The sequence below is a fragment of the Silene latifolia genome, chromosome 9 (assembly GCF_048544455.1).
Source record: "Silene latifolia isolate original U9 population chromosome 9, ASM4854445v1, whole genome shotgun sequence".
Classification (NCBI taxonomy): domain Eukaryota; kingdom Viridiplantae; phylum Streptophyta; class Magnoliopsida; order Caryophyllales; family Caryophyllaceae; genus Silene; species Silene latifolia.
Genome location: NC_133534.1, coordinates 113,896,021 through 113,908,690, shown reverse-complemented (window position 1 = coordinate 113,908,690; position 12,670 = coordinate 113,896,021). Strand labels below are relative to the sequence as shown.

The window sequence follows — 12,670 nt, the reverse complement described above, 5'->3', positions numbered from 1 at the left end:
ACGGAGAAATCGAACCTTACTTGATATGGTTCGATCCATGATGAGTCACACGGTTTTACCCGATTCATTATGGGGTTATGCTCTTTTGTCGGCCGCTCTAATACTTAACCGAAGTCCGTCTAAAGCTGTTGACAAGACTCCATATGAACTATGGAAGGGAACGGTCCCTAACTTGTCCTTTATACGGGTTTGGGGCTGCGAGGCTTATGTCAAGTGGAGACACGAGGATAAGCTCGGCCCGTGATCGGTCAAGACATACTTTATAGGTTATCCTAAAGGAACACTTGGTCATTACTTCTATTCGCCAACCGAACAACGTGTTTTTGTTGCGGCTAGTGCGACATTCTTAGAGAAGGAATTTCTCGAGAATGCAAAGAGTGATAGAACCTTCGATCTGTCGGAGGTTCCAGAACCAAATACCGAGCAACTATTGGAGGAACCTATTCCTTCAATCCCGGCTGCGTTAACATTCTGAGGAACCTAGAAGGTCGGGAAGAGTCTCTATTCCTCCGCATGATACATTGGTATGGTCGAGGAACATGACATAGATGACGTTCTACTCTTAACAAGTAGTGAACCCGCAACCTATAAAGGTGCCATGACCATTCGACTCAAAGCTATGGCTTGAGGCCATGCAATCCGAGATGGACTCCATGTATGAGAACAACGTGTGGGATCTTGTTGACTTACCTGCTAAGGTTCGTCCCCTTCAATGCAAATGGCTTTACAAGATAAAGCATTCTGTGGAAGGTCAACAAGATATCTACAAAGCACGACTAGTTGCTAAAGGTTTCACCCAAGTGCCAGGTTTGCACTATGATGAGATTTTTGCACCCGTAGTCATGCTGCGTTCCATTCGGATTATCTTAGCGATTGCCGCTTTTCATGACTATGAAATTTGGCAAATGGACGTGAAAACCGCCTTCTTAAACGGCTTTTTGGAGGAAGAGTTGTACATGGTACAACCCGAAGGTTTCATCGATCCAGTGCATCCTAAGAAAGTGTGCAAGCTTAAGCGTTCCATTTATGGACTTAAGCAAGCATCAAGGAGTTGGAATCATCGCTTCGACCAAGTGATAAAAGAAAATGGATTTACTCGATCGGTCGAGGAACCATGTCTATATATCAAGTCGAGTGGGAGCAAGATTGTCTTCCTAATATTGTATGTTGACGACATACTCCTGATTGGGAATGACATACCTCTCTTATCTTCGGTGAAAGTATGGTTGAAGAACCATTTCCAGATGAAAGATCTGGGTGAGGCACAAAGAATTCTAGGCATCCGTATCTATCGAGATAGATCACGACGGATGCTATCTCTCAGTCAGGAGTCTTACATAGACAAAGTCCTAGAGAGATTCAGCATGACTAACTCCAAGAAGGGGTTCCTCCCTATGGCTCCAGGGGTGCATTTGAGCAAGTCTCGAGGCACCGAGAGACACGGAAGAGAAAGAGCGCATGGCACGGATTCCTTATGCCTCGGCAATAGGATCTATCATGTATGCCATGATATGCACACGTCCGGACGTGGCATATGCATTGAGTATGACAAGTCGATTCCAACAGCATCCAGGTGAATCACATTGGCTGGCTGTCAAGAACATTCTTAAGTACCTACGGAGGACTAAAGATTGGGCATTGACTTATGGAGGCGAACAAAAACTATGCGCAACCGGTTACGCAGATGCTAGTTTCCAAACGGATCGAGATGACTCAAAATCTCGATCTGGATTCGTTTTTACTCTTAATGGCGCTGCATCACCGGAAGAGTTCCAAGCAAACGATTCTGATTCTACGACGAGTCCGAGTACTATGCCGCGTCTGAAGCTACAAAGGAAGCGATATGGATGCGTCAATTCTTACATGGACTATCCGTAGTGCCAAGTTCGAATGACCCGATCACCATCTATTGCGACAATAGTGGTGCCATCTTCCAAGCTAAGGAGCCTAAGTCTAGCAACAAGTCTAGACATGTACAACGGAAAGCTCATCTAATCCGGGATTACGTGGAGCAAAAGGAAGTAGTGATAGAAAAGATTGCTACGGATAATAACATAGCAGATCCTCTCACTAAAGCATTACGACAAGATAAGCATGAAGGGCACGTTAATTCCATGGGAATCAAACGTGTTCCTGAGTTGTAGTACTCTTTTATGGATCAGATTCATTCCCTTTTGTACTTTATACAACATCATCGTTTTGATATTTATATATATTTTGTTTTTCATGTGGAATTGTGCGACAATTTTTGAACACCACAAAGTGAACTGAACGAACATTATATTTTTCAGTCCTTAATTGCCCACATGAGCTGATAACTCTGGCAATTATTTTGTGACGTTGGTTGATGGTGGGTTCAACGAGCCATAAGTCAACCGGTTGACTGACCAATCACAGAGGCGATTTATACGGATATTTCGTAGGACACAATTGTGACATCGACGTGGAGTCCTAAATGTTTTAAAACATTCGTTGCCCGGTCGTGGATAGGACTTCCATGGTGATCCTAAGAGTCGATTCTTTTAACTATCGATTGTCTCTTGAGACTAAGGCCGATTTTGGGTGACTTTGGTTTCTTTCTCACGGTCATCCGTAACGGGGCCAAGTAGATCTTTTCTGGTCATTTCATGCGTGCTTAGATCGGAAGGAGTCGAGTTGAAGGAAATATTCACCTTTATCGGTACTCGATATTTCTCGGGGCCACTCGAGGAGTCAGAATCGAAATGCATGACCATGCTCGGATCTGGTTCGTTTTATCGGTTAAGTTACTCTCTAGTCGGGGAAACCACTCTAGATACGGATCGATTGTAAAATACGACCTTTGTGGATCCGGATCTGCAAATTGTTTTACATTGAGTGGGAGAAATTTTAAATGAATATGAGAATCGGTTATCGCACATACACTTGTACGGACAAGTGGGAGTTTGTTGGAGCTTGTGTCCTCCGGTTAGTGCGGATAACGTCATTGCACATACACTTGTACGGACAAGTGGGAGCTTGTTGGGGTTGGTGTCCTTAACAATTAGTGCAAGGACTTATAAATCTCTAAAAGGATCAAAGGGCATACTTTTGGTATTATTATCAGTTGATCCACATTTATCAATAACGGTTGGCTTGCTAGATAAGTTTGACGTTATTGTCATACAGATGGCGGTGATCAACTGGTCCCTAAAAGTCACACCTATAGGATACGTTTGAGAGACGTGACAGTATGAAAATACAGTCATGTAGATGCCAATTTTGACTAACCAGTTAGTCTCAGTTATTTGACTAATATTTAGTCAAAATGTGATGTTGAGATATTATATTTAATACGGATTAAATATTATGGGCTAAGGCGAATTAAGCAATTAATTCGTAAATTGAATATAAGCGTTTTATATTTAATTAAATGTATATTGAATATAATTATACAATACTTTTTTTGTCGGACACGTATTAATCATTCAGCTAACCCGTATTATTAGTTGATGCCTTAATTTCCGATAACCGATAACAGTTTATAATCAGACCGTGTCATATACATTTAGCAATTGGGATTCGGACCACTAGTTTATATGAAGAGGAAATGAGAAAGCCCATTAGGCTCCCTCTCACTCGGTTTGGCCGAACCATTCATAGACAAAAGGGGAGCTTCTCCTCTTGTCTAACCTAATTGATCATTTGCTAATCAAAATTAGGGTTTTGGGAATTGTGCCTCTCAGAACTCGGATCTCACATCCAACACAACTCACAAAAACAATCCTCTCAATATTGCAAAGGCAATTAGAGGATTTGATCTAGCACAAGGACATATCTCGGACTATCTTGGGTGCATCGTTTAGGAGGAGGTCTAATTTGATCTCTCATTGCCTTATTGCACTAGGACCGAAGGTTATTTCTAATCTTTATCGTTTACTTGTTATTTTCGTTTTATGACTAAAATTACATATGAATTTCGCGTTATAATCCTATAATTAAAGGGTATTATACGGATATTACCCCACACTTTTTCTTTAGAAGGTCATCTAGCATTCCGGCTAAGTCGTACTTCTTCGCTTGTAACTCTTTTAATGTGGGTTTGTCCCGCTGATAATTGTAAGCATATGAGTCCTTCTTCTTTTCATACTTAGGCTTTGATGAGATTTTAACGGGCGAGCCGCTGGTTTCGACGACCATTGTCTCCTTTCCTATCGACTTGAAGCCTTTATCTGTCTTTCTGAACTCCTTCTTTTCACTTGGCGTCTTAGAAGAGGTTGATCGAGCTTTGCCACGCCCTTTGATTGTAATTTCCATGTCGTGAGCGAGGGTTGCCAATTCTGGAAAGCTTTTCGGCTTGATTCCTTTCATTATATAAAGAATATCCCAGGTCATCCCGTTAATGCATATTTCCACTGCTGAGGATTCACTTAAGCGATCTTTGCATTGTAGACTCAATGCACGCCATCGACCGATGTAGTCGACGACAGGTTCATCCTCCCACTGTGCTGTGTTTGTTAGTTCACTCATGCTGACAATACGCCTAGTGCTGTAGAACCTGTTAAGAAATTCGTCTTCCATGCGACCCCAATCACAATTGACTCGAGTCCAAGTCGTGTACCAATCAAAAGCAATCCCTTTAAGAGAACGTCTGAACCGCTTGACTAGACGATCACCATTAGTTCCAGCATTGTTGCATGTCTCGACGAAGTGGGCGATGTGTTGTTTTGGATTTCCCTTCCCGTCGAATTGTTGAAACTTTGGAGGCTGATAACCAAGAGGCATGCGCAGACTGTCAATCCTCTTAGTGTAAGGCTTGATGTAGCGTCCAGTGCTTGTCGAACTTTCACCTAGCTGACTTTTAATTGTCTTAGCTATCAACTCCTGGAGTTTCTCTTGATGAAAGCGCCAATTTCATTGCCAAGTCTTTCCAAAGATCATCTTTGTCATCGTCCTTATCGGTATCATCATCCTTGTCGAGTCAGTGTGCTCACTTGAGATCTTTTTCTCGCGAAGCTCCACCACCACCTTTTGAAGTTCATCAATCTTCTTGTTCTTTTCTTCATTCTCCTTCATCATCTTTTCAAGGAGCTTATTCATGTTTTGGACTTGCTCCTCAAGTGTAGAACCGGAATCACCATGATCAAGCGATAGGAGTGGAGGCATCCTTCTTTTTTGGTGACGCCCTAGGTTTGCAAGGGGAAGCGTTTTTGTCTACCTTAGAAGTTCGAGTCTCTTCACGCGAAGGAGTAGAGGCAGCAAGGATTGTTGTAGCAGCAACAACTATGAAGGCAACAGAGATCTAGCGTGGCCTGGTAGGGACATGTGCAGAGCGTAGGCTAGTAGCAGAAGCGTTGATAGCAGCTTTTTTTGCCATTCCTCTAGTGCAGATGCCAACTGATTGCACAGCTGGGGAGGAAGCAGCAACAGGAGTATCCTACAGGATAGCTGCGTAGGTCTTCTTGGGGGTGCTGGAAGAGGTGTCTTGCTTGGTAGACATCTTCTTGTAGCGGTAGACTTAATTTGTAAAGTAGTAGAGATGAGAGGTAGAGAGTTTCACGTCGGGTTCACCAAATTTGTAACGTCAAATTTTGTATTGCGATAACTGAAATACAAAACAAGGAAACAAAATGAGTTTTTATTAATATCAGAAAAGTTCGTGTACAATCTCTAATAATCCTCTGATTCTAACTAAACAAACAGGGTACGCATGCACGATCCACGTAGGGGGTGCGCGTGCGTTTTGCAGGGGGTGCGCGTGTAGAGGGTGTATGCACTCTACGCGCGACGTTGACTTGTATTCTTGAGAGGGTCGAACGACTTGAGTCTCTCTTGAATGTTTGAATGTTTGAATATTCGAGTTTGAATGTTTGAATATTCGAGTTTGAATGTTTGAGTTTTCTTGCGCAGGCGGCACAAATTTGTTGTGCTTGTTGACTGCTTACGTTGAATTTCACGAGATTTTCAGAGAGAATTCCAGAGCTTTTCTTTTCTTCGAGTTTTTCTATCTCTTTTGAAATGAAATAACTTCGCTCTACTTATAGAGAAAAAGTTGGGCTTTCTCCAGCTTAGGGTTGCGGGCTCATTTCTCTGCCCATTTGCAATTTTAGCCCAATTTGACTTTTGTTTGGACCCGAATAACTCAAAATGACCCGAATTTGATTTAAAAGGAACAAAATAATTAAATTGAGTTAAAATGTTCATTATTAACTCAAATTAATTCATTTATTTAATTTTCGACACTTAAAATAAATTTTTAGTGCCTACAATCGTGACTGGAGTTTGTATGTTTTTGAATAGTTGGTTGAGGGTGTTCGTCATTTTAAGGAGGATAACAAAAAGAAATGTAATCTTACTGGATGCATACTTGTGTTAATGCTCTACTATTTTCATAGGGTTGATTTTAAAGGAGATGTGTTATCCCACAATTTACTCAACTTGAACGTGTATTGGTGAAATTTATCAGTTGAATATTAATTGGAATCAGATGTTGGTTGTTGGATGGTTATTGTTATTGTTATTTTTTATCCGTTGAATTATTATTATCCATATTGCCTATTTGTACTGTTGTTGTTTGAAAACCTGGACCAGAGGTGGCGGGTGATATTTGAAGAACCAGACCAGGGGTGGCGGTATATAAAAAGGGTGTCTCGGAGTTTTTTATTGTTTATATGGGTGTCTCGGAGTATTGATATATGGGTGTCTCGCAAGATGTGTGAATGTTGGATTTGTGAACGAGATTGAGCATTTGCATACTTGATTTGTTTTGTTGTTGTATTATTCTTATTGTTTAGATATTCATACTCAACCGTTGGGTTGACCGTGTATTCGTTAAACACCTGTGATGAACCAATAATTGGGGAGGAGATTGATTTCAGGTAATTGAGCTGGCTTAGAAGGGGAGCTGAAGGGAGAGAGGCTATGGCATTTACTTAGCTATCTAGATCACTTAGAATGAACAAACATTATTTATTATTCGTTTTATTTAGTTTCCGCTGCAGTTGTATTTTAATTAATTACAGTTATTTATTTTGGATTATGTAATAAGGCCATTTAAACCTTATATTTATTTAAAGTACTGTGGTTTCGTTTACCTTTGTATTCACTACCTCAAGCAACTGAGATGGTAACACTTTCATTTATCTGGGAATGCCTAGTAAATGCTCTTAAATAAATGGGGGTGTTACACAACACAGTCAACTACATGTTAAATATAAATTTAAGAGCAATAACTAAATGAAGTATTAAAACATTCATGCATAGCACAACACAACGGATTTACTGATATTACGAACACACATGGGCTCACGACCCTATTCCACTTACACGGATGCATTCACGAATTGCACACAGTACCAGGTCACGCTTCATCAGTTAATGTACGGACGAGTTTGGTAGGGATAAAAAGAACCTTTGAAGACCCCATTAGTGTGTAAGAGTTTTGGGTCGTGTGTTAGGCAGTCGGAATAGGTGCGTGACTCGCAGAGGATGTTTTTGTGCGGTAGTGTCGAAGAGTTAATTTAGTGGATTATATTGAGGATTTTGTAGTAAATCTTAGGTGGTGAGAGGAATGATTGGTGGTATGGAAATTGTTATAGAGAGAGTATTGGATGTGGGAGTAGTTATCGATGTTGGTATTAAGCGATAACCGGTTATCAGTGAAACGAGATTATGATAATGAAAGAAATAGATAAGGATCTAGTGATGGTTGGAACGGGGGCGTAACATTTGGCTTAAGAGGGGTTGGATGCCACTCCGCGGTGATAGCTATACATTTCGAGGTATATTTTGCGATAGGTTGTTTGAGGTAATTGTTAAGCATGAAGCATGAGGGGTTTTAGTTGTAGAATCAAGGATAAACTTGAGTGTTGATGTCGTTAAAAGCATTGATGGTGCTCGTGATATTAATTATTTGGTGATGCTTGTGGTATTACTTAGTTGGAAATGATTGGAGTTACGGGGTAAAGTATTAAGTGTGTATGATTGTGATAGTGTTAACAATTTGGAATGGTGGCAGTTTTGAGCGTGAGAGAATTTAGGGGATGTAGATCAGTTTAAGGGTGGTAGAATGTAACATTTCTTTTGGGTAGATGTTCTTGCTTGGTGAAATGTATTGGTATTAGATTGTTAGAGAGTGGCAAGGTAGTGAGATGGCGTTGGTGGTGCGTTAGTGTACATCGTGGTGGTTGTAGATCATGGTGGTTGTAGTACTTTAGCATATGTGATGATCTGGTTAGAATAGTATGATGGCATTTAGTGGTATTATGGAATTTGGTGAGTTGCACCAATGTTGTGGCGATATTGTGAGTGATGTGTTGATGTTGACCTTATTTATTGAGTTGGTGTTGTGTGTGGACGAGGGATGTTTGTCTTGTGCGGGTTTAGTGTGAACTTCAGAGACGAAGTTCATTTTAAGGGGGGAACACTATAATACCCTAAAGTCTTAGATGTGCACCCGACCGAGTAAGGGAGAATACCCGACACGAAATACGTTAATTTCCAACTAGTGTAATTGTGTAAATAAAAAGCAGGAAAAAGAAAGTTGTTCCGCTATCCAGAACTGTTATTGTGATTGCAATCTCTTCTTCAATCAAAAACCCTAAGCAAAAAAGCTTAATTGGCAGGAAGAATGGCAGCAGCAGTAGACCCACACTCATACACAGATAAAAGACAACCATTAACAACACACATATCACTATCCCTATACTTGTCCTTCCCAACAACAACCCTCCAATCATCAGCACTCCTGACACTGTCATCAGCACACACAGGCATCCTCTCCCTTGACACACGATCCCTTACCATCTCCTCCGTAGTTGACGCCGATGCCGACACACTCACCCCAATACCCTTCTCCTTATCCCCACACCCTGACCCTATCAAAGGCACACTCCTTACCATCCACCTCTCTTCCCACTCTCGTATCCTCATCGCTTTCACCACCTCTCCCTCCTCTTCCGCCCTCCAATGGCTTTCTCCCACTCAGACTTTCTCTAAAACCTCTCCCTTTGTTTATACTCAGTGTCAGGCTATTCATGCTCGCTCTATCTTTCCTTGTCAGGATACTCCTGCTGCTCGGATTACCTACTCCGCTCGCTTGAATCTTCCTGCCTCCTTGTCCGCTGTCATGTCCGCCCGACACCTTCACCGCCGCCTCCCTTTACCAGGTTACTTTTTTATTTTTTTTTAACTTTTTCTTTACTTTTTATTTGTCAAATGGACAATCATACTTTATGCGTTTATACTTTAGTGTGAATCAGATACCCACATTTCTGCTTTATCCCTTTTTAATTAATGAATTCCGTGATTTTTAGTTATCGGAATCTTCATTTTTGGCTTTAGTTTATTTATAGCTGTGGATTACCTAATTTAGGCAGGCATACTCTTTTAAATTACATTTGTTACGGTTTTTAGGGGAAAATGTTGTGGATGGATATGAGGGGGAATTTAAGTAAGATGGGACTTCCATTCTCCGCATTAATGCCGTATTTGTTTATTTGTCAGCTGGACTATATACATGCTATACTTCATGTTAAAACTGTGATGTGGACATGTCAAATGAGGGAGAAGAATGTTTGAAAATCCCTACTTGCTGTCATTGCGCTCTTTTTTGGTTAATTACTTGCTTGTTCAAAATCCAATTACGGAGTAAATGATTAAAGACCAAAGTAGAAACTCGATAATGGCATTCTAAACATGCTAATATGGGGAGAATTTTGTGTTATGCTCCACATACTTGAATGGAATGTCTCTTTTGCTACTTCACCTCTTTCCTTTCCTTTTCTCGTTAAACTTCTTGTTACAAAGTGTTCCTTTTGAATTATGGCCGTACAACTAGACTATTTTTTTTGTTTATTTATTTCACGCTGTCCAACATTTACCTATTGTTTGGATAATAATGGAGGCGTGGAGGAGAGGTGAGGGTGTCATTCTCTTCCGAATCGTTTTGATATTAGAATGATTCACTTGACCCAATCCTTATGAATAAGGGAAATTGCATCCCGACCCTCCCTTTCCTGTCTAGTTCTTGCGTCCAACCAACGGGTTACTCTGAGAAATTTGACTATTAAGCTTAGGTCAGCATTATGATACTACTGTGTTGCTATTCTAGGTGAGGCCGCTATGGCATGCGATGATTCTATGTGGTGTGCGGAAGATAGAGTTGTGGAAGAGTTTGTTATGGAGCAGCCAATACCGCCATACCTTTTTGCATTTGCTGTTGGACAAATTGGTTTTAGGGATGTAGGGCCAAGGACTAGAGTGTATGCAGAGTCTGTGCCGTCGCTGTTAGATTCAGCTGCACGGGAGTTTGCTGGAACTGAGGACATGATTAGGCAAGGGGAGAAGCTATTCGGGCCTTATGATTGGGAAAGGTTTGACTTGTTAGTTTTGCCTCCTAGCTTTCCCTATGGGGGAATGGAGAATCCAAGGATGGTTTTTCTAACACCAACGGTCATAAAGGGTGATGCAACTGGAGCCCAAGTTGTAGCGCATGAACTTGCCCATAGTTGGACTGGGAATCTAATTACAAACAAGAATAATGAACACTTTTGGTTGAATGAGGTATTACTTTCTCTGTACAAGTGTACATCTTTATCTTCTGTCCTAAGCTTTTTATCTTTTCTTGCACCGTGTTTTTTTTTTTTTTTTTTTTTTTTTTTGTTACAGATATTGCATTTTCCATAGCAACTCACAGCTTGTTTGGTATGATGTTATAAAATGGAAGGTTTGAATGAGTTGTGTGTAGTTCAAACTTCAAATGTCCCTTGTCAATTGGAGAGGTATCATGCGGTTCTCCTCATGATGTCTTAACTGCTAACAGAAGAGAGGTATCATGCGGTTCTCTTCATGATGTCTTAACTGCTAACAGAAGAGAAGAAAACCTTTTGAAAACTAGTGGCTGATTAAGATAATGGAAATTGAATTGACACTCAACTTAAAACACATTGCCATCATTATCATCCTTCAATTATGAATGGATCCCAAACCACTTGTTAGTGATATGGTAATGATGGTATATATATATATATATATATATATATATATATATATATATATATATATATATATAGAGAGATAGAGATATATATATAGAGAGAGAGAGAGAGAGAGAGAGAGAGAGAGAGAGAGAGAGAGAGAGAGAGAGAGAGAGAGAGAGAGAGAGAGAGAGAGAGAGAGAGAGAGAGAGAGAGAGAGAGAGAGAGAGAGAGAGAGAGAGAGAGAGAGAGAGAGAGAGAGAGAGAGAGAGAGAGAGAGAGAGAGAGAGAGAGAGAGAGAGAGAGAGAGAGAGAGAGAGAGAGAGAGAGAGAGAGAGAGAGAGAGAGAGAGAGAGAGAGAGAGAGAGAGAGAGAGAGGTATTTGAGTTCATAAGTTCTATTAAGGGCCCTTGGATGGTGAAAATGGATGGCCAAGATCAACCTCCAAAAAGTGTGTTTATGGACTAATATCACTCATTCTCTCCTCCCTCACTAATCCCCTTATACTAAGAGAATAAGAAAACTGAAAATTTTCCCGCCTAAATGCTATTATCTAGAAATTGGGCCTAACTTTATCTAGATATGTATTGGACCTAATATATGACCTTTATGTGTCACATACTCACAGTATCTTATCAAACACCGCAACTTTTATAGGGCTAAATGTGTTTTATTGATTATTATCTCATTTGTCCAATATATTTATCTTAAATGTCGTAAATATTATATTTAAAACGTATGCAGATTTTAATCATTTTATTAAAATCAGTGTGTGCTTTTCACTTTTTTATTCTTTAAATTTTTTACTCCGTTTAAATTGTTAGTCCGTATGTAGTAACAAAAATTACAAAAATAGTTATATGCTTCAAATACGTAAAAATAAGCATAAGTTTTGTAAATAATCTTATTTTTTTAATCATAAACTTATTCCGAGTAAAAATGAAAGATTATCTCTATTTTAATTTTTAGTATTTTTGCACATTAACAATTGTAGATAATTAAAAATAAAATTCAAAGTTCATTTATATACTATTATTAGCTCTAATTATTAAGTTCTCTACACATGACCATCTAAAATACCGTGCATTCGCACGGGCTCTACACTAGTCCTTCTAATTAATCACTAATTCACTATAACTTTCTTTCCTCTCATCCACTTCTCTCACATATCACACAACTCATCTCCTCTCTCAAACCCCAAAAAATAAAAAACCCAAAAAATCCAAATAAATAAAAAACCCCAAAAACCCAAATAAATAAATAAAACCCAAAAAATACAAATAAATCAAAAAACCCAAAAAATCCAAATAAATCATTCATTCCTCTCTTCCTCATTCACCACCACCCACCACTATCCCACCCGACACCACCCACCGCCCACCCACACCGCCACCGCCACCCACCACCCACCTCCACCACCGCCGTCGGTAAATTCTATAAACTCATTTTTTTTTTTTTTTCCAGATTTTGTGTTAAATTTGTTGTTTGAGGTCGGTTTATTTTATTTGTTAATTTTTGTTGGTTTTTGTTGTTATTTATTCTTTTCAAATCTTTTCTTGTTATACGTTTTTTTTTAAGATTTCGGGTTTTAAATATCGTTTTTTTTGTGATATACTTTTTTTCATCTAAGATCTACTAAAATATTTTTCATAAAATTTGTTGTTTTAATCTTAGCTATATTAAAATTCTTATAATTTGTTGATTTTTAATCTTATATTTCACATTTTTATAAAAAA

At 39.5% G+C, this 12,670-nt stretch overlaps 1 protein-coding gene across 1 annotated transcript in view; it reads left to right on the top strand.

The window, feature by feature from the left end:
* Window positions 1–8,490: 8,490 nt before the first annotated feature.
* The window catches only part of LOC141600015 (leucine aminopeptidase), a 29,097-nt gene continuing 24,917 nt past the window's right edge, over window positions 8,491–12,670 (top strand). Inside the window, exons 1-2 of the mRNA XM_074420163.1 lie at window positions 8,491–9,125; window positions 10,070–10,521. Coding sequence (XP_074276264.1) covers window positions 8,588–9,125; window positions 10,070–10,521 — 990 coding nt within the window. The 5' untranslated portion in view covers window positions 8,491–8,587. The remainder of the gene's footprint in view (window positions 9,126–10,069; window positions 10,522–12,670) is intronic.